This window comes from Populus nigra, chromosome 8 (genome assembly GCF_951802175.1).
Source record: "Populus nigra chromosome 8, ddPopNigr1.1, whole genome shotgun sequence".
Classification (NCBI taxonomy): Eukaryota; Viridiplantae; Streptophyta; class Magnoliopsida; order Malpighiales; family Salicaceae; genus Populus; species Populus nigra.
This window is the reverse complement of record NC_084859.1, coordinates 20,129,097-20,151,272: the sequence shown is the minus strand read 5'-3', so window position 1 is coordinate 20,151,272 and position 22,176 is coordinate 20,129,097. Positions and strand designations below refer to the sequence as shown.

General features: G+C 35.8%; 3 protein-coding genes across 6 annotated transcripts; 1 reads left to right on the top strand and 2 right to left on the bottom strand.

Annotated features, from left to right (window-relative positions):
- The first annotated feature begins 104 nt into the window (after positions 1-104).
- On the top strand, positions 105-6,514 carry LOC133701614 (F-box protein At3g54460). The gene is made up of 9 exons (XM_062125588.1): positions 105-870; positions 1,589-4,132; positions 4,251-4,464; positions 4,559-4,798; positions 4,891-4,950; positions 5,027-5,157; positions 5,382-5,496; positions 5,789-5,938; positions 6,064-6,514. Exons 1-8 carry the CDS (start codon positions 308-310, stop codon positions 5,933-5,935), a joined length of 4,014 nt encoding a protein of 1,337 aa, XP_061981572.1. The 5' UTR covers positions 105-307; the 3' UTR covers positions 5,936-5,938; positions 6,064-6,514.
- Positions 6,515-7,186: 672 nt separating this feature from the next.
- Positions 7,187-16,126, bottom strand: LOC133701789 (PH, RCC1 and FYVE domains-containing protein 1-like). Of its 4 annotated transcripts, none has more exons than XM_062125877.1 (9): positions 15,595-16,126; positions 14,349-14,435; positions 13,102-13,191; positions 12,239-12,319; positions 11,882-12,076; positions 9,679-11,799; positions 8,906-9,052; positions 8,021-8,415; positions 7,187-7,680 (listed from the first exon to the last, which is right to left on the bottom strand). In XM_062125877.1, the coding sequence occupies exons 1-9, from the start codon at positions 15,649-15,651 to the stop codon at positions 7,548-7,550; spliced, it is 3,306 nt and encodes a 1,101-aa protein (XP_061981861.1). In that variant the 5' UTR covers positions 15,652-16,126; the 3' UTR covers positions 7,187-7,547. The 4 variants fall into 4 exon arrangements, with proteins under 4 accessions (XP_061981861.1, XP_061981864.1, XP_061981863.1 ...); XM_062125880.1 differs by lacking the exon at positions 14,349-14,435 and adding an exon at positions 12,420-12,486; XM_062125879.1 differs by lacking the exon at positions 15,595-16,126 and adding an exon at positions 12,420-12,486.
- A 3,802-nt stretch (positions 16,127-19,928) lies between these two features.
- Positions 19,929-21,241, bottom strand: LOC133701240 (two-component response regulator ORR9-like). The gene is made up of 4 exons (XM_062125085.1): positions 20,870-21,241; positions 20,579-20,766; positions 20,421-20,491; positions 19,929-20,328 (listed from the first exon to the last, which is right to left on the bottom strand). Exons 1-4 carry the CDS (start codon positions 20,991-20,993, stop codon positions 20,121-20,123), a joined length of 591 nt encoding a protein of 196 aa, XP_061981069.1. The 5' UTR covers positions 20,994-21,241; the 3' UTR covers positions 19,929-20,120.
- Positions 21,242-22,176: the final 935 nt, after the last annotated feature.

The following is a 22,176-nucleotide window of genomic DNA, read 5'->3' as shown; positions in this document are numbered from 1 at the left end:
TCCATCAATTTTAAATTACATGGAGCAAAACAAAATATTCCGAAATCTACACGGATTAGATGCATCTGCTAACACAAATATTAATTAATGACCTCACACTTTTAATTAAAAATACCGCCCGCCGCCACGCCCTCACCTCACCCAAAAAAACCATCAAAACCAACGGAAAATTTCTCCCAAACTAGACCCGCCTCCAGTTCCTTAGCTCTCCGCTTCTCCCTCCCTCCCTTCCTAATAAAAACCACGATTTCACGTCACAAAATAAAATCCCCAAATCAAGAAGCCCTAATTTTATTTAAATTTGACAATGGATGATCACGATGATGATCCTTACCCATACCACAAACTCTGCGGTTACCTCTGTACAGTTCTCACATCACCACACCCACTCCCTTTCCTTTCTCATTGCCATCTCATCACAGACGGAAGCCACCAACAAATCAGATTCAAATCCCTAAACGACGTCGTTCTGTCTCCGCTTTCCAATCCTTACGGCCAGAACGGCGCGGTTTCTCTTCAAGAGAACAGTAATGCGGTTGGGAAGAAGATGAAGAAGAAGAAGAGAATGGCGAAGAGGGGGAGTTGTTTGAAGAAAAGCGGTAATTCAGTGGCGGAGAAGAAGAGAGTAGGGAGGAGGGTAATTGGGATGGTGAATGGTAGTGTGAGCGTGGTGCATCAAATTCGCGCGCTTGTAATGCACAAGTGTGTTAAGATCTTAGCGCGTGTGTTGCATGTTGCTGAGAGTGAGGGTGAGGTTGTTGAAGTGAGAGTGGTGGTGCTTGTTGATGTTTATTTGCCGGTTTCGGTTTGGTCCGGTTGGCAGTTTCCCAAGTCTGGGCCAATTGCTGGATCTCTCTTTCGGCACCTGAGGTTTGTGTTTTTGGGTTTTATTTTCTGGGTTTCGTTTATTATAACGTGGGTTTGTTTTATTTTTAGCTAATTTTAGCTGTAATATATGATTTGGTCTTCTTCCATGTGTGTGTTTAAGTAAATGAGATGGATAAAGCTCCTAGCTTTACGAAAGGAGTAATGTATTTTCACTCAATTTTGAATTTATTTTACAATGTGGGTTTTCCTTTTCCTTTCTTTCTTTTTTTTTCTGGATTTTTTCTCTAGTTTTGTTGCACTTGTCTGTTCACTATTTAGCTAAGTGTTGAAGGCGTTTCACAATTTAGTTTAGATTGGTTTTTCTGAGTATAGATGGTGTAATTTTGTGTTCAAGTAGCAATATGCGGCTAACTTGGAGGGTTTTTTTTATTATTTTCCTTTTGTACTTAGTGGATGGACTGTTGAAATTACTGATGGTCGTTAAGTAACAAAATTTCTCTAGCTGCTTGGTTTTAGACTTTTGGTTCGAGGATGCATAGGATCTAACTTAGTTTGACATTTTTAGCTTTAGAATCTGGACACTATATATATATTACGTTCTTGATAGTTTAGTTGTCCTTTAGCAACGCATCTTCTCTTTTCTTGAATCTTGTTGTGGAGTTGAACTACTATATGTTTGGTTAAATTGCAATGTTTTAATTTAGTGCTTTCTTTATTTTTCATTAGTTATCTATGTTGGTAACATGGTTGAAGTTTGCAGTTGCGATTGGGAGAAGAGGAGGTCCATGCTTGTTGATGGAGGAGAGTATTTTAAAAATGCTCTTGGAGATCATAGGAGCATTTGGAATCTTTCTGGTTGTCATGTTCTTGGATGCAATTTGCATTGTGATGTACCTGATTCTTCAAGCAAAAAGCGTTTTGAACTTCATGAAATTTTTAAGGGTTTACCCGGCACGGAAAATAAGGAACAGTATTACTCTTCAAGAGTAAAACCAGCGGATAACTCTTTGGAATCTGGTATTTGGGATTTAACTGGTGATATCTTGATGAGCATTCTTTCTGCACTTGGTCCAAAGGACCTTGTCAGGGTTGCTGCAACCTGTCACCATTTGAGATCCTTGGCTGTTTCAATTATGCCATGTATGAAACTTAAATTATTTCCTCATCAGCAGGCAGCAGTTGAGTGGATGTTACAGCGCGAGCGGAATGCTCAAGTCATGCCACATCCTCTGTACACTAATTTATCCACAGAAGATGGGTTTACATTTCATGTAAGTACTGTTTCTGGTGAAATAATTACTGGAGTAGCTCCAACTGTAAGAGACTTTCGTGGGGGAATGTTCTGTGATGAACCTGGCTTAGGAAAGACTATCACTGCTCTTTCTCTTATTCTGAAGACAAGAGGAACAGTAGCTGACCCACCAGATGGAGTTCAAATAACCTGGTGTACACATAATGGAGAACAGAGATGTGGCTATTATGAGGTTGATGGCAGAAACTTCACTCCTAATAACACACCCCTGGCAAAAAGGGTAATGAACCAGAGTGCACGCAGGGGACAATTATCTTTGGATAAATCCACTCTGATGAATGATCCAGGTCAACTGATTGAGGGGTTTAGCAATTCTTGTCCAGTTAATGGAATGGAATCGTCACCAGCTCCATCTTCAGATCAAACAGCACGTGTAATTCAATTGAGTCGCGTGAAGAGAAATCTTCTCCATGAATATGATGAAACACCTGTTTTTAGTAACAAGAAAAAGAGGAAGCATCGTTCTAATGCCCCTATATATGTCTCAGAGGAACAACGGCATGATAGAGCACGCAGGTTGAATTTGATTACTGGACATTTTAGGGATTTTAATGAGACTTGGGTTCAATGCGATGCATGCAGAAAGTGGAGGAAGCTTACAAGTAGTGTAGCAGATACTGATGCTGCATGGTTTTGTAGCATGAATACAAACCCTGAACGTCAGAGTTGTAGAGATGCTGAAGAAGCTTGGGATGACAGCTGTTCCTTAACTCATGTACCGGGATTTCACACCAAAGGAACTTCAGGGGGGGAGGAGCAAAATGTGTCATTTTTCATTAGTGTTCTCAAGGAGCACTATTCCATGATAAACTCTAAAACCAAGAAAGCTTTGACTTGGCTGGCTAAACTTTCTCCAGAAAGACTTTCTTTAATGGAAACAATTGGTTTGGCAAGTCCGGTTGTAGGTACTGGTTCTGTATCTGGTGGTGGAGATTCCCGTGGGTTTCATAAAATATTCGAAGCATTTGGTCTTGTACGGAGAGTAGAAAAGGGAGCCAGTAAGTGGTGTTACCCGCAGAAACTTGAAAACTTAGCATTTGATTTGGCTGCTTTTAGAATTGCTATCTGCAAGCCGTTGGATTCAGTTAGGTTATATTTATCAAGAGCAACCCTAGTTGTTGTCCCAGCAAATCTAGTTGATCATTGGAAAACCCAGATAGAAAAGCATGTCAAACCTGGCCAGTTGCGGCTGTGTGTCTGGACTAATCATAAAAAGCCTTCTGCTCACAGTCTGGCATGGGATTATGATGTTGTTATAACAACCTTCAGTCGATTAAGTGCTGAGTGGGGTCCCAGGAAAAAAAGTCCTCTGATGCAAGTGCATTTTCTCCGGGTCATGTTAGATGAGGGACACACCCTTGGCTCTAGTCTGAGCTTGACAAACAAATTGCAAATGGCTATGTCATTGATGGCTTCAAATCGCTGGTTACTAACAGGAACACCAACACCCAACACACCCAATAGTCAGCTGTCTCATCTCCAGCCAATGCTTAAGTTTCTACAGGAGGAAGCGTACGGGCTGAATCAAAAGTCATGGGAAGCCGGCGTTCTTAGACCATTTGAAGCCGAGATGGAAGAAGGCCGCACACGCTTGTTGCATTTGCTCCACAGATGCTTGATTAGTTCTAGGAAGACAGATTTGAAAACTATCCCTCCATGCATCAAGAAGGTGACGTTCCTCAATTTTACCAAGGATCATGCAAGAAGCTATAATGAATTGGTAGTTACTGTGCGACGTAATATTCTAACTGCTGACTGGAATGATCCTTCTCATGTTGAGAGTTTGCTTAACCCAAAGCAGTGGAAGTTTCGAAGTACCCTTATTAGAAATGTCAGGCTATCTTGTTGTGTGGCAGGGCATATTAAAGTGGCAGAAGTTGGTGAAGATATTCAGGAAACAATGGATATTCTGATTGAAAAAGGACTTGATCCCATTTCAGAGGAGCATGCTTTGATAAAATACTATCTTCAGTATGGTGGTAACTGTCTCAGGTAACTTTTTGAGCTCTTTTTTGCTTAACTCTGAATATTAAATGATATCTTCTGACATGGGTTTACCACCATTGATTTTGCACATTTGTTTTTTCCTTCTTTCCTCTTTGCTGTTTAGATGCAAGGAATGGTGTCGTCTACCTTTCATAACGCCATGTAGGCATCTTTTGTGCCCTGATTGTGTTGCTTTGAATAGTGAAAAGTGTACTTTTCCTGGCTGTGGTTACTCATATGAGATGCAAAGTCCAGAAGTATTGACCCGACCAGAAAATCCAAACCCGAAATGGCCTGTCCCCAAAGATCTTATCGAGTTGCAACCTTCCTATAAACAGGCAAGTATTTTGCTCTCATTTTGAAATACTTTTTTTAATGTATAAAGGATTCGCAGGAAGCGTTATCGCAAGAATTTTTCTGGTATTTGTACAGGATGACTGGGATCCTGATTGGCAGTCAACATCTAGCAGTAAAGTTGCTTACCTTGTACAGAAGCTGAAAGCATTGCAGGAGGCCAGTAGAGAGAGTAGCCGGTCCATTGACAAGGATACTCAAATAAGTGTTTCTAGTGTAGTGCTTCAGCAGCACTGCTTTAGTGTTAACAAGGCAGCCTTGGAGAAAGTTATAATATTTTCTCAATTTCTTGAGCATATACATGTGATTGAACAGCAGGTACTTATGATTACATTATGAGTTCTTAACAAGTGTGGCTTTATCTTTTCCTCAAAAGTGTAATGATCCTGGGCCTTCTTTTCTTCGGCCAGTTAGCATTTGCTGGTATTAAATTTGCTGGAATGTATAGTCCAATGCCTCAAATCAACAAGGTATTGAAATTAGTTTGTCTTCTTTTTAATTTTTTGTTCCTTTTCCTTTTTCTTGATACATTCCTTGGCTATTCAGATGAAATCACTGGCCACCTTCCAGCATGACGCCACATGTATGGCTCTGTTAATGGATGGCAGTGCTGCATTGGGTCTTGATTTGAGCTTTGTAACTCATGTATTCCTAATGGAGCCAATCTGGGACAGAAGGTAGTATTTTTTTCAAATCCTAAACTGTTCATCATTTCTCTTTTCTGTTCTTACTAATAGGTATCTTGCATCCTGATTTGAGTATTGTTAGCCACAATATCACGCTGCTATATGGAAAAATAATGGTTTTTGTTGAATAGAATGCTTGACACACCTCTCTCTGTCTCTCCCTCTTTTACTTTTTTTTTTTAAATTAAAAATTCTTCCTTGTTGAATGCTATCAGCATGGAAGAACAAGTGATAAGTCGAGCTCATCGGATGGGTGCTACTCGCCCCATCAATGTGGAGACTTTAGCCATGCGTGGTACAATTGAGGAGCAAATGCTAGAATTCCTACAGGTAGATGATGTAGAAGCTCCTTTATTATTTGTTTAATGAGAATATATAAGCCAAACTGTTGATTTTGGTCTGATTGCCATTTCTTTTATGTCACTATTTTGTTAATTAACCTGTTAGCAACCATTACTTTAGTATTTTTCTGCAGCATTAAAGGATTAGTAAAAGATTTTATTTTTCTTTTGCTAAATCCCTGACTTAACCCTTCCCCTGCTTTGGCTTTTTTATCACATGCCCTTTTCATCTAATTTAGGACTCAAGGCCCAGTTTGATTTTTGACTTGCTTTTCCTATAGGATGCTGATGGTTGTAGAAGAGTTTTGAAAGAAGAGTCAAGTAAAACTGACCATGCAGGGGCACGGCTCCACCGATCTCTACATGATTTTGCTGAGAGCGACTACTTGGCCCACCTTAGCTTTGTGCATACAGGTTCAAGAGCGTAAAAGGTAACGGATATTTTTTTTCTTTATCTGGAGACCTAATTAACTTACTTATATGTTCTTATCACTGCAAATCTCATTTGCTTATCCTGCTGGTGTAACAAAAACTCCTGTTATCTTTCTCTGTACAGTTCTTGTGATGATCTCGAGCCACCATATGTTGTGCTGATGATGATTTCAATCAAGTGATATATGTGGCAGTTGAATTCAAATAATTCCACTCCTCTTGTTTGAAAAACCTGGGCAGATTATTTTTGATTCATTGTTTCTCAAAGTATAAATGGCAGAGTTTGCCATTCACAGCTGGGAACAAGTGCTAATTGAATTTTTTTCTCAATCTATTCCGTGACTAATCTCTTAGGATACCCCCACAACAAAACCTTGACCCACATTTTCTAAGAGCTTTTTTTTGGCTCCTGTTTGTCCATTCTGTACCCTTGGGGATGTATATATATTTGGTAGGTGGGAGAGAACTTGAAGAAACTCCTTTCATTGTTTGTAACAATCATACCCAGTTATGTACAGGAATGAACGACAAAATCATGTTCTTCAAAGATTCGGAATTGATTTATTTTTCCACAAGATAGATGGATGAAACTGTTTGCTACTTAACCTTGATTTGTATCACGCGACATGCATCAATGACATGGACCTTTCAAAATATAAAGATAGATTGGAAGATGCATCTTTATTTGTCTCCAAGACTCTAACTTTGGCAAAAAAAAAAAAATAACATAAAAAAATTACTGTGATTGACAGGAAAACTCTCCCTTGCACCTTCTTAGAAAAAAGGGATAGGAATATTAATTATCTTTGATTAAAAAAACAAGAATAAAGATGAAGGTATCACTAAAAATTGTGTTTGTGTTTGTGTAGGTTTGGACCCCTGGTGGAATGGAAAGAGTTGGCGAGTGTTGACCAAGGATTGTAGGGTTTAAAGGACGACTTGTTAATTTGACATATGCCCAGAAACTATGGAACATGCAGACATCATATGACACGAAACATGTTAAAAAAAAAACGATTTTAAATATCAATTTAGGAAACAATTACCTTTTTTTTATTAAAAAAATATAATATTAACCTCGATAATTTAATTAATATTCAATTTTAATAAAATATTAACTAAAAATATTTTAAAAACTTTGATACAATAAATATCTTATATAACTTTATAATTTTTTAAAAATATTTTTCTCCCACAACTCTGTATATTCTTTAGATTTTAAGATTTTAAAAACGGTGGAAGATGCATTCAGTCTATGAATGGCAGACAATCTGTATAGTATTTTGCTTCTGAATTTACAAGGCAGCTGTGTTTGATTTTGAAGTCAGCGACCTACTTAAAAAGAATTTACATACCCCTAGCGAGTTTTCACACTTCCCTCAACAAAAAAAAATTATAGGAAGAGAGAAAATATGGATACATCTGTGGGAAGAAATCGAAAGCAAAAGATTGAGGGGAGAAAAAATTTCCACCCACCTCCACCCTCTAGAAAAAAAAATCGGCTTCCTCCATATTCCAATCTCGAGCAGAAATTGAAAACGAATTTCAGATCTCGCAAAGAATAGCATTGGCAAAATGTGAGTCAAGTTGCATATTAGACGTCGCAGGTCATTGAGTTAACCCTTCCCTTCCCACACTAACAATAGACCTGTCACCCATGGGAACGTTGTATTGCTGGTATACTCTCGCTCTGTTGGCTGCCCACCATTGTTCTGCTTGTTTTTCGCTGAACCGCTTCCGACTGCAGTAAAAGGAGTTCAAAATACAATAGCATAAGATTTCCAATAAAGACACAGCAATTATTAAGTTACAATGATTTAGCTCCCCACTCGGAGGCTTCCAACTGTACAGAAACCTGTTGGTCCAAACTCATCTATTTGCAAAAAGTGGGCCTGAAAGCAGCCAGGAACTCTACCACCTTAGTTAAGGACGCAGGGCCACATTACATTATTGGAAAACATCATGGGCCAAGTAGTTACCTTGTTGTTAAAGAGGGGAGAAGCAAAGCAATCATAGAAGGGGGGCAGGTGGGGGAGAAGTGGAAGAGAACAGGATAATAGTGTGTGATGACTTAAGAATACCTGAAGCGGACACGTTTGAGATCCTTCGCACCTCCATGCAAGGAAACAAGGGTAATATATACACCTGGTTCGTCTTGTTCAACCCATTCATCGCCATTAGTGGGTTCAACTTTTGCTATTCTGTTCTTATTCCTCACTGTTGTTTCTATCTGTGTCACTTCGGAGTGATGTGGAGTCTGATTAGTAGTAGTAGTGGTGGTGGTACCTGACACATTCGAAATTACCAGGCTGTTTGATCCTTTTGAATCTTGTTCATGACATGCTGTGGGACTACTGAGCTGCTCAAGAATTCCAGGAGAAACGTCCCATGGAGTTGTGTTGCTAGAGCAATAAAAAGAGGGCGAGTTGCTGTTTCTTGATGCTCCAACAGGTACCCTTTCAGCCACTTCTTTCAACTATAATAAAAAGATTAATCACACATAAATTAAGAAGACAGCTCACCTATTAAAAAACCTACAAAATTTTAGTATGCTCATGAGCTCCCTGTCGATCACCATTCATATGGCAAGGACACTTCCAACCCGAGTTTATGTCAACCTTAGTATTCAGTACGACACAGGCAATTAATTTATTTTCATCAGGCAACTCATTAAGGCCAGCACATCTCTAAGATGGACATGATGATCCATATCTAACGGTCAAGTCCTAGAGATTCCAAAATACAATCATATAATACCAAAAGCATTGTGCAAATATTGTCCTCTAAACCTACTTTTCTAGATTCAAACGAACTTTGCTCATGTCAAATCTAGGACCAGTCTAGTCAATGCAAGATACCATATATTTAGCGCACATTTCTAAACTTTCTTGCCTAAGGTTACTTGTGATGTAAAATTAGTTATCTACAGTAGGACTAGGAAGTTATAAACTTGAGTTTTTACTTACTTGGGCCGTGAGTGACTTAATTACTTCCTTTGCTGCCTTGCATTTAGTAGTTTCCTCCTCCGCAACTGCAATAGCCTCCTTCAACTGTTTGGTTGTTCTTTCCAGCTCAACATCCTGAAGCTGAGCTTTATTTGTAAGCTCTTCAACCTACATTACACAAACAGTCAGCCATAATCAACCAATGAAGTGGCCTAAGCAAAGTACTTTTCAAGCACAATGATATGGCCAATAGAAAGTCATTAACGACATATACTGTTGTTTCATTATGGCCACTAAACTGGATCTTAATCTAACCAAATCATTAACCATAGTTACAATGACCATAAGAGGTTTCAAAATTAGACCCATCCCCAGCATAGACCTTTGTCTTTATGTTAATTGTGACAAAAAAAATATTGCAGAACACTTTGTCCATGTCCACCTAGGGAAAATTAAAGCATAAAGAAGCAAGCAAAGAAACTCACAACAAACTATAACCAAAGGATAAAATAGAGACTCTCAATACAACAACAAAAGGATTTGTGCCACAGGACAAGACAGTTTTTCTCTGGTTTTTAATAAGGAGACTTGATATACTTTATAATTTTACACAGTATCACACCGCATGACATATACACTTCAAATCTTACCAAAAATGTTTGAGACAATACATGTTCAGCCACTGACACTAAATTTCTAGGTTAATGCATGGCAGCCTGGGTACATCTATTATTGCTCAAAACAAGAAATTTAGGAACAGATTACTGAAATCATAGGAGTTAATTTATGTCTACCTGAGCTCTTAATTTTACAATTTCTTCACGCAGGCTGTCATTTAACCTCCCAGCACCATCCACAGCTACTTTTGGCAACTCATTAGCTGAGAGAGTTGGGGTTGGTGTCGCAGCACGAGGGGGACTAGATCGTCTTGATGTTGGAGATGTTGCTCGAGATACAATTCTTGATCCAGGAAGAGAAGCTGAGAAAAATTTCTTGGAGGATCCAAATGATTTAGAGTTATTAAATGTATTGCGCCGAGAAACATCATTTCCAGAGGGTGAAACCTGAATGCTACTGGAGTTTGACTTCCTGTTTCTTCTGGAAGATATACTTTCCACCTCTTTAGATGATTCCATAGAGAAGTTTCTTCCAAGCTTAGCATGCGATTTTGAATTTGAATTTTCAGTCTTTTCTGCGACTTCATTTAGTCCCTGATTGACACTCCCTCTTCTACTAAGAGCAGAGTGAACTGAAGAGTCAGTTTCAGAGCTTCTTCTAAGTTTGCTAAGACAATTATCACAGACACGATAAGGTTTGTTAGGATTTGGAGCCATTGAAGCCTTGAGAGACTTTTTATTACTACATGAATGGCAGAAAACAAGGCCACAATTATAACAATTGTGCCGTTTCCGTTTGAAATTAAATGGGAGGTGGCAACCCGAACACATTGATTGATCGATACCGGATAACCATTTATGAAGACAGATAGCTGCAGTAAAACTAGTGCCACAGACAATACCTTTAACCTGTTTGTCTTTCAAAGCTTCAACTACAGATGGGGAATTTCTATCATCTGCATCACCATGACCTAGCCTGCCATTTGCACCCTTTCCCCATGTGTAAACTTCAGTTCTTGAGGTCAAAACTGCAACATGATAAGCACCACAGGCTAATTCTTCAACAAAATTTTTCATGAGCTTTCCCTCAACACGAGTAGGGAGCATGCCATCAGCTTGGGGATTCCCCAATTGACCATATACAGGGCTTCCCATGGTGTAAACCTGACCTGTGGTTGTAAGTGCAGCAGTGAGGCTGTGACCACAGGCAACTTGACAGAAGTTGGGTTCAACAAGAGTAGCAACACAAGTGGGCACCAGTCTAGCTTCCTTATCACCATGCCCAAGACGACATTTATCTCCATCTCCCCATGTGAAGAGCTTTCCTGAAGAACAATTACTGGAATTTGATGACCCAACCATGATTTCAACAACTGCAGCTGTGTGCCACACACCACAAGCTGCTCGCATGGTGCGGAGGCCCTTAAGGGACTCGACCTCTCTTGGTATTGACACGCTTATGCGGTCCCCATGTCCTAAAACCCCAAAGGTTCCATCTCCAAAAGTAAACAATTGGCCAGCAGAGGTTACAACAGCTGTGTGCCATGGTCCACATGAAACTGATGAGACATGTATTCCCTCAAGTGGTCCATCCAACTTTCTTGGAACCCACTGAGTAGCTTCACTTCCACAGCCCAAGAGTCCAAAATTATAAGCATTACCACCCCATATGTACAAATCACCAGAAAGTGTTACTGCACAAGAATGATATTCTCCACATGCTACAAGTTCAACATTGAAATTTTTTAGTCCATCTACAAACTTTGGATGTGAAACATCAGAGTCTACACCATGTCCGAGTCTGCCTCCTAGTTCCTCTCCCCAAGAGAAAACCTCCCCTTGTTTTGTTACCAAAGCAGCATGTTGCCGACCACAAGCTATAGCCTGAACATCTAGTAAAACTGCAGATTCCAAAGCTTTTGGCACAAAAGAATCCATCTGAACACCAGAACCTCCAATTCTATGAACTCCACCACCTAGAATGCCGTCACCAGTGCCCTCCCCCCAAATATAAACATCCCCTAATGCATCATTTTCATCACGACCAGAACCCTGACTTGATGAGCTAACAGCACTTGATAAACTAACCCTAAAATTATCTGTGTTCGTACCCTTTGCACGGCCTGTTGTTTCATCTGAGCCTCCTAATAACTGAGACTGAGCTGGCGCACAAGCAGATTCTAATGGAAACAAAACCTTAGGAGGCGCAGTGTATACTACATCAGACAATGCCTTCTCTAAACCAGTATTTGGAGGACTGTCATATGGCGTACGAAGACGAAGAGGATCCATTCCATCCTATATCAGTGCCAAGAGAATTTACATTAAAGCACACAGCAGCGAAACATAATTTTGAGTACGAAGGAACATAGAACAGTACCTTCAGTGAACTATCATCACTACCAAATGCAAAGCTCAAAGGAGAACTTCTAATGGTGTATGCCCTAGGACTATTTGCCTCTGATAAAAGTCCATCATTTCTAGTTTCTTCTCTCTTTTTCCAAATCTGGCGATTTGATATTAGTGCCTTCAGACCAGTAAACCAGACTTCAGCTTCTTCTTTGTCCTTGCATATCTGGCAAAACAGAGCAAGATAAGCAGATGATCAAAATTTTCAGCTAATACTTAAAGGAACTGTGTTGTGCAAATACAGAAAGTGGACTCCTTAAAATTTTGAACATGGCATGACTTTGATGACAAAGAATGAAGAGCTGGCCTTTAAAAAGAATATGCCTACCAAATCTAAAGACCTGTCACTGTATATTAGAGAAAATGACTGGTATTCTTTCTCAGGACGAGGATATCTCTGAAAAATTGGCTGTAGTAAGCAGAATTGAGAATAATCAGTTAGTAAATCATTGTTCCAATAAAATGAAAATTAAATCTTAAAAGTAATTGAAAAACTAGCAGAAACTTACAAGCAAAAGGATGAAATTTCCATATTTTCTCAAGGGGAAAGAAAGAACAAAACAAAAGCCATAAACACTGGAACCAGACAAAATATATGAATCACATAAAATAAAAAATCACAAATAAATAAATAATTTTCAAGCATAGCTTCACTGTCCCTCGTGATTTTGTTGTTAGCTCCAATATTCAAGGTAAATGTAGAAAACATCACAAAAATGAAGTGTCCATCAAAAACCATTTTTCTATATAACAAAAAATGCCACCACAACTCTTCCTAGGAATGAATATTACAGATTTTTGAAAGCTAGAAGACAGTACATGCACGTAAACGCATTGCTTCAAAGTAAATTCTAAAATAGAAGTTTCAAATGTCATAGTATTTGATAAAGTAACATAACCAGTATTCTTGCAATTTCCTTTCCACTATGTCACATAAAAATAGACAGATTCATTCATCAAAACTTTGCATTTATGAACATTCATCCCTGATCTGGTGAAGTGCAAAGCAAAAGCATCAATATGCAAAGGCTGCTGAACCTCAACCATTTTGGAAACCCAAGTTATTCACACTACTAAAATGATTATTAACTTGAAAAAACAAATCATTTGCTGCAAAACTATGAAAAGCATGGGCTATTGCATTAAGCATCATACAAAAGTTGACCAGGATCTCAATATGGATAAACTTACAGTGCGCTGACCAGGGATAATTCTGGAGACATGGCTTAGTTTAAGATGCTTCTCCTCTTTCCCAGATATCCAAATTAGAACAGCTTCATCCTGAATGAACCAAAAGCAAAGGCATACGTATTACAGCATACATAAATTTAATAAAGGTGAATTACAGCAAAGCTCAATAGTCAATATCCAACAACATCAAACAGAATATACCCAAAACAACACATTTAGATAAATTACCAGAAGCAGCATGCAAGAAGCTTACCATTTAGAAATGGCCAAAAAAATATTAAATTAAATTAAATTACCAACTGCCTTGCAGCAATTAAATGCAGCGCTTATGAAAGTAAATGATTGAGCTTGGCATAAAAATAATAGGGTGAAACATCAAAAAGTTACTACATTGCATGCATGCCTTCAGACATTGATAGTGAAACCTTAAACTGCAGGGAAAGGTGCTCTCTTATCTTTTGATTAGGAAGCAGCACCGACCAAGGTTAGGAAAACCAAGTGGCCTGCCAGCAAGATCAGCACCATCATAAGCCTTGTCACTAACTCATATTTTTCAGCTTCAATAATCAATCTAATAGATCTTCAGTTTCTCCAGCAAGCCCATGTTTACATAGAAACAGAGGAGAGGTGCTGTGCTGTGCAGGATAACCAGCCAAAGATCTTTCAAGTAGTTTTCACGTCCAATGTAAAAGTAGATGCCACTAGGGTATTTTCATCATAGAGCCCTGGAGGCCCTTATTTCCATGGATATAAGGGTTAGGACACTTGCTTTTCTACCTTGATGACAACACCACTACTGCCTTTATTTTATTCATTCACAATACCATCACCATTTTAGAACTCTTCTGGAAGCATATTCTGCTAAGATTTTATGAAACAGTAGACCTAATTTTATTCATTTAACCTTCCATGAGACCAATGCATTCAGAGACAAAGGCACTTTCTAAATCATCCAATTCTCAACACTGCATCGTAATCTAAACTTGGTAAAGAGCAGCAAAAATTACAGAACATCCATAAAAATAGGCTATTATCAGAGCACGCATCATAAAAACAGATTAACAGATGCAAATAAACTTAAGAATCGATCTACTTGAAAAGGAGGCAGTACCATAGCTAGCTTCCATTGAGGGAAAAGAAACAAACACAAATAGCTAACTACAAATTTCTTGATCCCATGCTGATTTGTCTCAAAATAAGAAAGAGAAAAGGTAACATTTAAAAGCATGCCTTAAGGATAATCTTACATTCGAAAGCCTAAAGGGGCAAAATTTGGGCTTCCCTCTACGGCCATACTTGAGCAACTGAGTGCCTCTTTTAAGAGCAGTGATGGCCTGTGGCAAAGAATGCAGCAAGAAAATCAATTGAAAATAAACTAAGCAGGCTATGCATAAGTCAGATTTCAGGAGATGTAGAAATATTTGTCATCATGGAGAAACATCTAATAGTGCAGCCGCATGATTATATATATCTCACAATAAGCAGGTTCTTGTCTCTTTTTTCTTCAGTTATTTTTTAGTTCATGATCCATGATTTACTCAAATCCTTTTTTCACTTATCCCAGACACCAGAATAAGACTTGGTTTCTAATATAGAAATAAATGGGTATGGTGCACTACCCAGCCCAGAGGTAACAATTACAGGTATTTTGTATTACGCCCGTGAAATGGTTTCCATTTGAGTGAATATTTACAACTCATTGGTGCCAGAGAGATATGAACACTCGCTAATAACATTTGGTTGACTATTTATTTATATATTATCGCAATTCTATGAAAAAATCCAGAAAAGCATGCATGTCTTAACACTGAGTCTTGATGCTTTGCCATGCATCCTACCATCACTAGCACTCATGTGTTAATGCTCATGTAAGAATCAGTCATGTACTTTTAAGAAAATGCACAAAAACAATTAGCTTACCCTAAAAAGCCAGCTAGAATAGTCCATTAAGACTTGCAAAAAAAAAAAAAAACCCGCATATGACAACATGTTGACCCCCACACAACCTTTACTAACATTTCGCAATGCAAACACTTACGAACAAATAAAAGGAAAGGTTATACTACTCGATCCCATTGAAATAACAGATATTACCAGACTCGTGATGCTCTTATTAGCTTGAACAGTAACCAACAGCTCCACAACATTTGACCCGGTTTCGTTTTTAAAAAAAAAAAAAAAAACTCAAATTCCATTTCACTAATTTCAAACAATTTATGAGACTAAACATTCAAATCAATGCTCAACTTATTAAAATCCATAGCAATTAATAGGCAATCTCTGTTTACAAGCTTGAGCTTTTAACACAGCCACGTTGCACCCTAATCACAAAAACACAACCACAAAAAAAAATCCATACAAACATAACACTAAACCTTCTCAGTCATTACCAAGATATAAATCAAAATACATTCACTAAACCTCAATCAATATCATCAGCACTTTATTATATCAATAAACAACAACAAAATATAAAAATATATATATAATTACCAATTCAATGTCTCTGTCTAAGGGGCCAACTCTCAACGTCGGCTCCAAAGCAGCCATTCCCTCCGTTTTTGACGTAATCAAAACTCTAACAAAACCCTACACATCTCACCATCACCACAACCGCAACAGAATCCACCTACAAACACACACATTGCCTCATTTAAACTCTAAAGCACTCACTCTCAGCTCCTCCAAACCCTCGCATTACCAAAAAAAAAACTTCGATCAGCTAACAAAATCGCAAAACCAATCGATTCAATCTCGAATCGTCGGAAAAAAAACCCGGCGGAATCGACGAATAAAGGAAAGGATTATTAGCTTTTAACAAAACGACGAAAGAATATGTCGAAAACGAAGATTCTGCGACGGCCTTTGGATTCGAGGAATTGGGCTTTGTGGTGTTTGGTTGGAGAGAAAGTGAGAGAAAAAGGAGATATTAGGGAAAGTGAAGCCTGTTTGGTTTTAATGAGAGTGGAGTAGAGAGTGAGAGGGAATCTGTTTAATTAAAGGAGAAAAAATGAGGGTTATTGAAAATTATTGATTTTGATTATATTTTTTTAAATGATATTCGGATTTTGATTTCTTTCCTTTTTCCTTTTTTTTCTTTTCTAAATTTTGTGCCCTAAAAGGCACAATTTCAAGAAATCACTCAAGCTTTTCTTTGCCAACTCAGTCAATCTGGAATTAAAATATGGTAATTCTTCTGGAAATAGAATTTTACTAATTATTTCATGGATCTAATTCGGTCAATAATAATATTATAGAAGCTAGTTGTTTATCTAATCTTATAATATGATTTAGATGTTAATAAAACAATTTCATAGATATTTTATATATAAAGAAAAACTTATTTTTTAAAAAACAGATTTGTACATATATAATATTTATATGTAAATTATAAAATTAGTTTTTGCTAATATCTTAAAACATAAAAAGATATAAAATATATTTGATTAAAAAAAACAATAATAAAAACTTGAGATAATTTTATTTTTGGCATGATTTTAGAATAGATATTTATATTTTTAAAATAGTAAATACAATGAGATATTTATCCTTTTTTCTATTATCTCAATCTTTTTTACTAAAAGATAATAATCAAACATTGTTTAATAAATTTTTTAAAAAAATGAACCATGATAATCTTTGACAAATAATGTCAAAAATTATTATTAGTAAAACACAAGAAAAAAAGTGTTGAAATTTTATTTTTTTATGCAAGATATTAATAAGATTATATACATAGTTTTTGTAGTTATAATTTAAAATAATAGATTTAAAAATATATGTTACGAAGTGAATTTTTACTTGTAAAATAAATGAAAAGCATGTTTTTATAAATAAAAAATAAATTATTTTAACTTATGTAAAATCAAATTTTAAAACACAAATAATTATATATAAAGCTCAATAGTAAAAATATAAAGTATTTAATTAATCAAATAATTTTTTCATGATAGAATCTATCACGATACAAATATTTTATTCCCTGTGATTTCTTTTGTTCCTTTTATTAAACTTTTTAAATTTAATAAAGAAAAGTTTGAGAGAGACTATTTAAAAGTAATCTACGAATAATTAAAAATATAGTGGAAAAATAATTCATGAATAATTTTGATGTGATGGAGATAAATTAAAATAAAATATAATTAAGGTAACTCAGAGTTTATTTAAAATAAAAATATATTATTTTAAAACATGATGTTTGAAAACTAAAAAAAAATATCTTCTACTAATTTGAAGCACATGGGATTCAAGCACGTGCCTTGGGATAATTTATTTATTTATTGAACTGATTTAAGTCAACAATGTTGACTCCGACTCCTTGTTAACTAGTTCTAGGACCATAGAGATTTCGCCATGTGAGAGTGGGGCCTATGCAGGAACTTTCTGTTTGTTGCTTTACGGTACCGTTCTGTGTTGTCTTCCTGTGGTTTCGCTAGAAATATTTTTCTTATTATTGGCCTTGCTACTGGTAATTGGCTATAAAATGAATTAAATGGTTTAGTTAAATTTTAGATTTATTTTTTAAAAATTAACTGAATTTAATGATGTTGCAAAATTATTGTATAATTTTGGCTGTAAATTGTTTTAAAAATGGTTTAGTTAAATTTTAGATTTCTTTTTTAAAAAAAATAACCCGAAATTAACAAACTGAGTCAATTGATTTATTAAAGCATATAAAAAAAATACCCAACTAAAAATTCATTGATCAAAGTCTATTCGATTTAGTTTTTTAATCCAAATCGAGCCATATGAAGGTGATCAACAGCAAATAATTCTCAAAAAAAAAAAAATCGGATTTTATATAGCTGACCTTCTGGGCCCGGAGAAGCTGATTCCATTTAGAAATAGCCTCCAGGGTTAAATTAAAACTAGGCCGGGCCATCTTATAAATGAAGACCCACAGCCACTCGGCTAGGAAACAAAGATAAAGTAATATTGGGCCCCGAAATATTATTTTGTTTCAATGATCAAAGACAGCAGACACAAATGGGTCCTGTCAATGATAAATCTCTTCAAATATGCCCTTCTTGATTCGAGAGACCAGCATGGTTATTGCGCCACACGATCCAATGATATCCCCATATGATTTTTTTTTTTGGACGGTGATCAATTGGTTACAGGCTCATGGAAGATCTTGGATTCCAATTGTATTTTTTAATCAAATATTTACAGGCTTATAATATATTATTTTTTTTATGTTTTTGTGGGTTTTATTTAGCTGAACTTGGACCACGTGATTTTTAGTGGAAAAGAAATATTTTTACGGCACCGTATTGTTGTAAAATGAGGAGATTGAGCGTCATCAAAGGAAGATTTGTGTGGTTCAATGACCGTTTTGTTGAAAGAAGAATATTGTAAAATTCAAACAAAGTTTGATGGGAAATAGTGGGTATAAAATATTCTGTTTCTGAAAAATATTTTTTTAAAAAATATATTATTGTTTTTAGCTAGATATAAATTTGCCAGCAGATTTGATATTGTGACCGCATTAACACTGCAACATCAATAATTATCAAACTTATTGATACTTAGGAGATCAACAACTTGGTGCACGGCGTGGTCATAAGTTAGGCCACCTAATAATATTTTTTATAAAAAAATTAAAAAAAAAATTATTTTTAAAAAATATTTTATAAAATTAATGAATTTTGATGAAATAGTCTAGATTGTGAACGGAGAAGAATTTTTTTCAAAGGGTAAAATCTAAATCTTACTAGTTTTTAGCTATAGATTTAAATCTTGTTGGTTTCATGCTAGAATATTATTAAGTTTTTTTTTTTCTAGGTGCCAAGCCCCACCCCTTGTTTTTACACTATTTAATCGAGTTGTGGATTAATTTGAATTTTTATTTGAATTATATTATTTTTATTTTTATTTTATTTTTTATATATGTAAAACAAGATCCAAACAAGATTATGAATTGAGCAAATTTAATAATTATAATAACATCATTACAAATATACAAAATGCGAATATAATAAATTTTTGCTAATGAATAGAAATAAAAAATAATATCACATGGCTAGATTCTAACCTAAAACAATCAGGCAGCCAAAGTTGTTTCAAGTCATTAAGCCTAAAATCTATAACCCGGCTGCCTGATGACCTGGGGATATAAAATTCGCAAGTCAATTGAAACTAATTTAATTTGAATACATGGTAGAAGTTATTTTTTTAAAAAAATATATTTTTATTATAAATAAATTAAAATAATATATTTTTAATTTTTAAAATTTATTTATAATATCATCAGATTTAAAAATATTTAAAAATTATTTTAAAGCTACTTTTTAAAAGCATAATTAGACTCTAATGCCAAACATTGACCAAAATCGATGGGGGTACCTCTAATTTAGCAAATAGTATACATTAATTAATTAAAATTTTTTATATAAGATATGAAATAAATTTATATTTTTATAAAATCCCTTTAATTAGAAAAGTAATTTTTTTTTTAACTTTGATTCTACAAAACCTCAGTTACCAATTTAAATTTGAAACAACTTATCTCGTACAAAGTGTACAGGATCTTCATTATTAAAAGGTGGATAAAGAAATTTGAAGGGGGAAGAAAGTCAATGAAGTATCATCTTGTGTCTTGTTTTTAAATGGATTTTTTCTCATAAAATAAATAAAAGTGGTTGGACGTGAATTGAACCCTGCTCTTTGGAAACATGTATCATTGAACTTGGAAATGGCAAAACAATATTAATGATTTCTTCCACAAAACGTGCATGCGTACCCCTATTGATTCAATGAAAGAATATAGACTTGATTAGTATGAATTTCTTTTATATAAAAAAAATGGAGAGAGAGAGAGGGAGAGATACTGGAAGAGCTACATGATTGTTGATTAGATTTAACAGAACAAAAATGAATATTTCCTGTGGTAATTTACAATTGAACTAATAACGGAGGAAAATTGATAGCTTGATTCCCATCTTTCTCAGTGAATCTAAATTTTCTTTGGGCCTGTGGTGTCAAATCTACTGAAAAGAGGTAAAATTGAGATGGGAAATCTATTGGGATAAGACCACTTCCAAGCCCTCGTTGTATCTTGATCTTGTTCTGCCAGGAGAGTTGACAATTTCTTCCATGCCTTTCCTTTTGTTGTTAGGTTGATCTTCTTCCTTGCATCTTCCCTTCATTAGATGGGGTCTAAGTTTGTTGACATCGGATAGTTGAACTGGCTTCAAGAAGAACTCTTCTGCTCCTTCTTCTAAGCATCTGATCGACACAGATCATTAATAACCCAGGTCAGATTAGGATTTAATTAAGTATACAAAGGTTTAAACAATCTCGATTGAGGACATTCTCACCTATTGATTCTTGAGGGGACATTCTCTGAGGACATGATCACAACTGGGATATCCTTGAAATACTTGGATTCCTGGGAAAAATGCAACTACGTAGTTAGATTCTTGCTCAAATGGACAAAAACAGCTAGATATCTTGAAGAACCATCAGAATTGATTACCTTGATCTTTTTTAGGAGATCGTAGCCTGTCATTCCTGGCATACAGTAATCTGTAATGATCATGTTAATTTCAATGTGTTGATGATGATGGTCAGGGGAAACAGGGGAAGGGTTGGAATCTCTCTGCTCATCATCCCCGTTCAAACCCAAAAACTCCAAGGCCTTGCTTCCTGAATCCACTGCTGTGACTGTAAAAACGAGCCAGAACCAAAAAGATGTCAGCAATCAAGAATTAAAGTTCAAAATAATATACAATCCAGTAAATCACTTTAGGTTTTGACATCAATATACCCTGATAAGAAGAGGTTTTGAGGAGCCTTTCAATCAACTTTCTGTCAATAAGGCTATCATCAACAGCCAGAACATGAAACTGAGTCTCGGTAGCCAAAGTTGCCAAAGTTGCCAAAGTAGCCATCACAGTTCCACTAGTGATGCGTCAAGCCAAGAAAAGAAACAAGAAGAAAGAATACTGAAACCAAGAAAGCAGCCACAAGGGGATGAAGAGAAGGGAGGGAAGGTGGAGGACTTTTAAATGGGAAGCCATAGGAGGTGAAAATCCTGTAGAAAATCTGGACAGTTTGGAAAGCAAGATCCGGCAGATTTCCTCGAGAATCTTAAGGATCTTCTAGGTTGATTTTTGAATTAGACAACAAGCAAAGACGGTGTTATGTGGTTCATTTTTCTATTTTAATAATTGGACCATACTCATTATAATAATTTTTCAAACTTTGACGCTTTCGATTGAGCTTTTAAAAGAACTATTCAAGCTACTCAATATATCATAACGAGTTAACCAGACTAACTCGATGATCTTTTTTCTAACCCGGTTAAGTTTAATAAATTAAATTAAATTTTATTTTATTTTTTAATTTATCAAGTTATGTCGGTTAACCTATTCGAGTCACAACACACAACACTCACAACGAGTGGCCGCTTGAATAAGGTTTAATAATTGTGATTAGGAAGGTCCCCCTACTTGACCTTTTCAATCACAGGCTAAGGAACGGTTTGAGGGTTCCATGGACGTGCATGACCTGCTACCGCTATGAAATATATTTTTTAGCCAACAGCAGCATTTGACCCGAATTTGCCATTTTTTCAAAGAGGGCAACCTCAAAACTTAGATTTCTTTTTGGGTAGGATCGTCTGAATTGATTCTATTAACAATAACATGTGAGGATTACTTGGTAAAAAATAAAACAAAAAATGAATTTGGCAATTGAAACTTCACATGTTATTCTGATCCATGGGAATTAATTAATTTATAGGTTTTTTTATTTTAGTTTTTGTTAGGACATTGTATCTTGTCTTGTTGTGTGTTGCTTGGTGTACAAATTAATTAGTCATGGATTTGACTATGGATAAGTAGGGTCTTCATGGATATAATAAGTGGGGTTTTGATCCATAATTATATATAATTTAATTTTTTATATTTTTTAAAATATAAATCTGATTTATTTGTTTTTTTAACATGAACAAGTTGGATATATTGTGTTGAACTAAAAATTTCATGAATATTATAAATATTTGCAGGTTTAATATATTAATTTTATTATTCTTTAACTATCCTAAAAAAATATTGGGTTTTAAAAAAACAT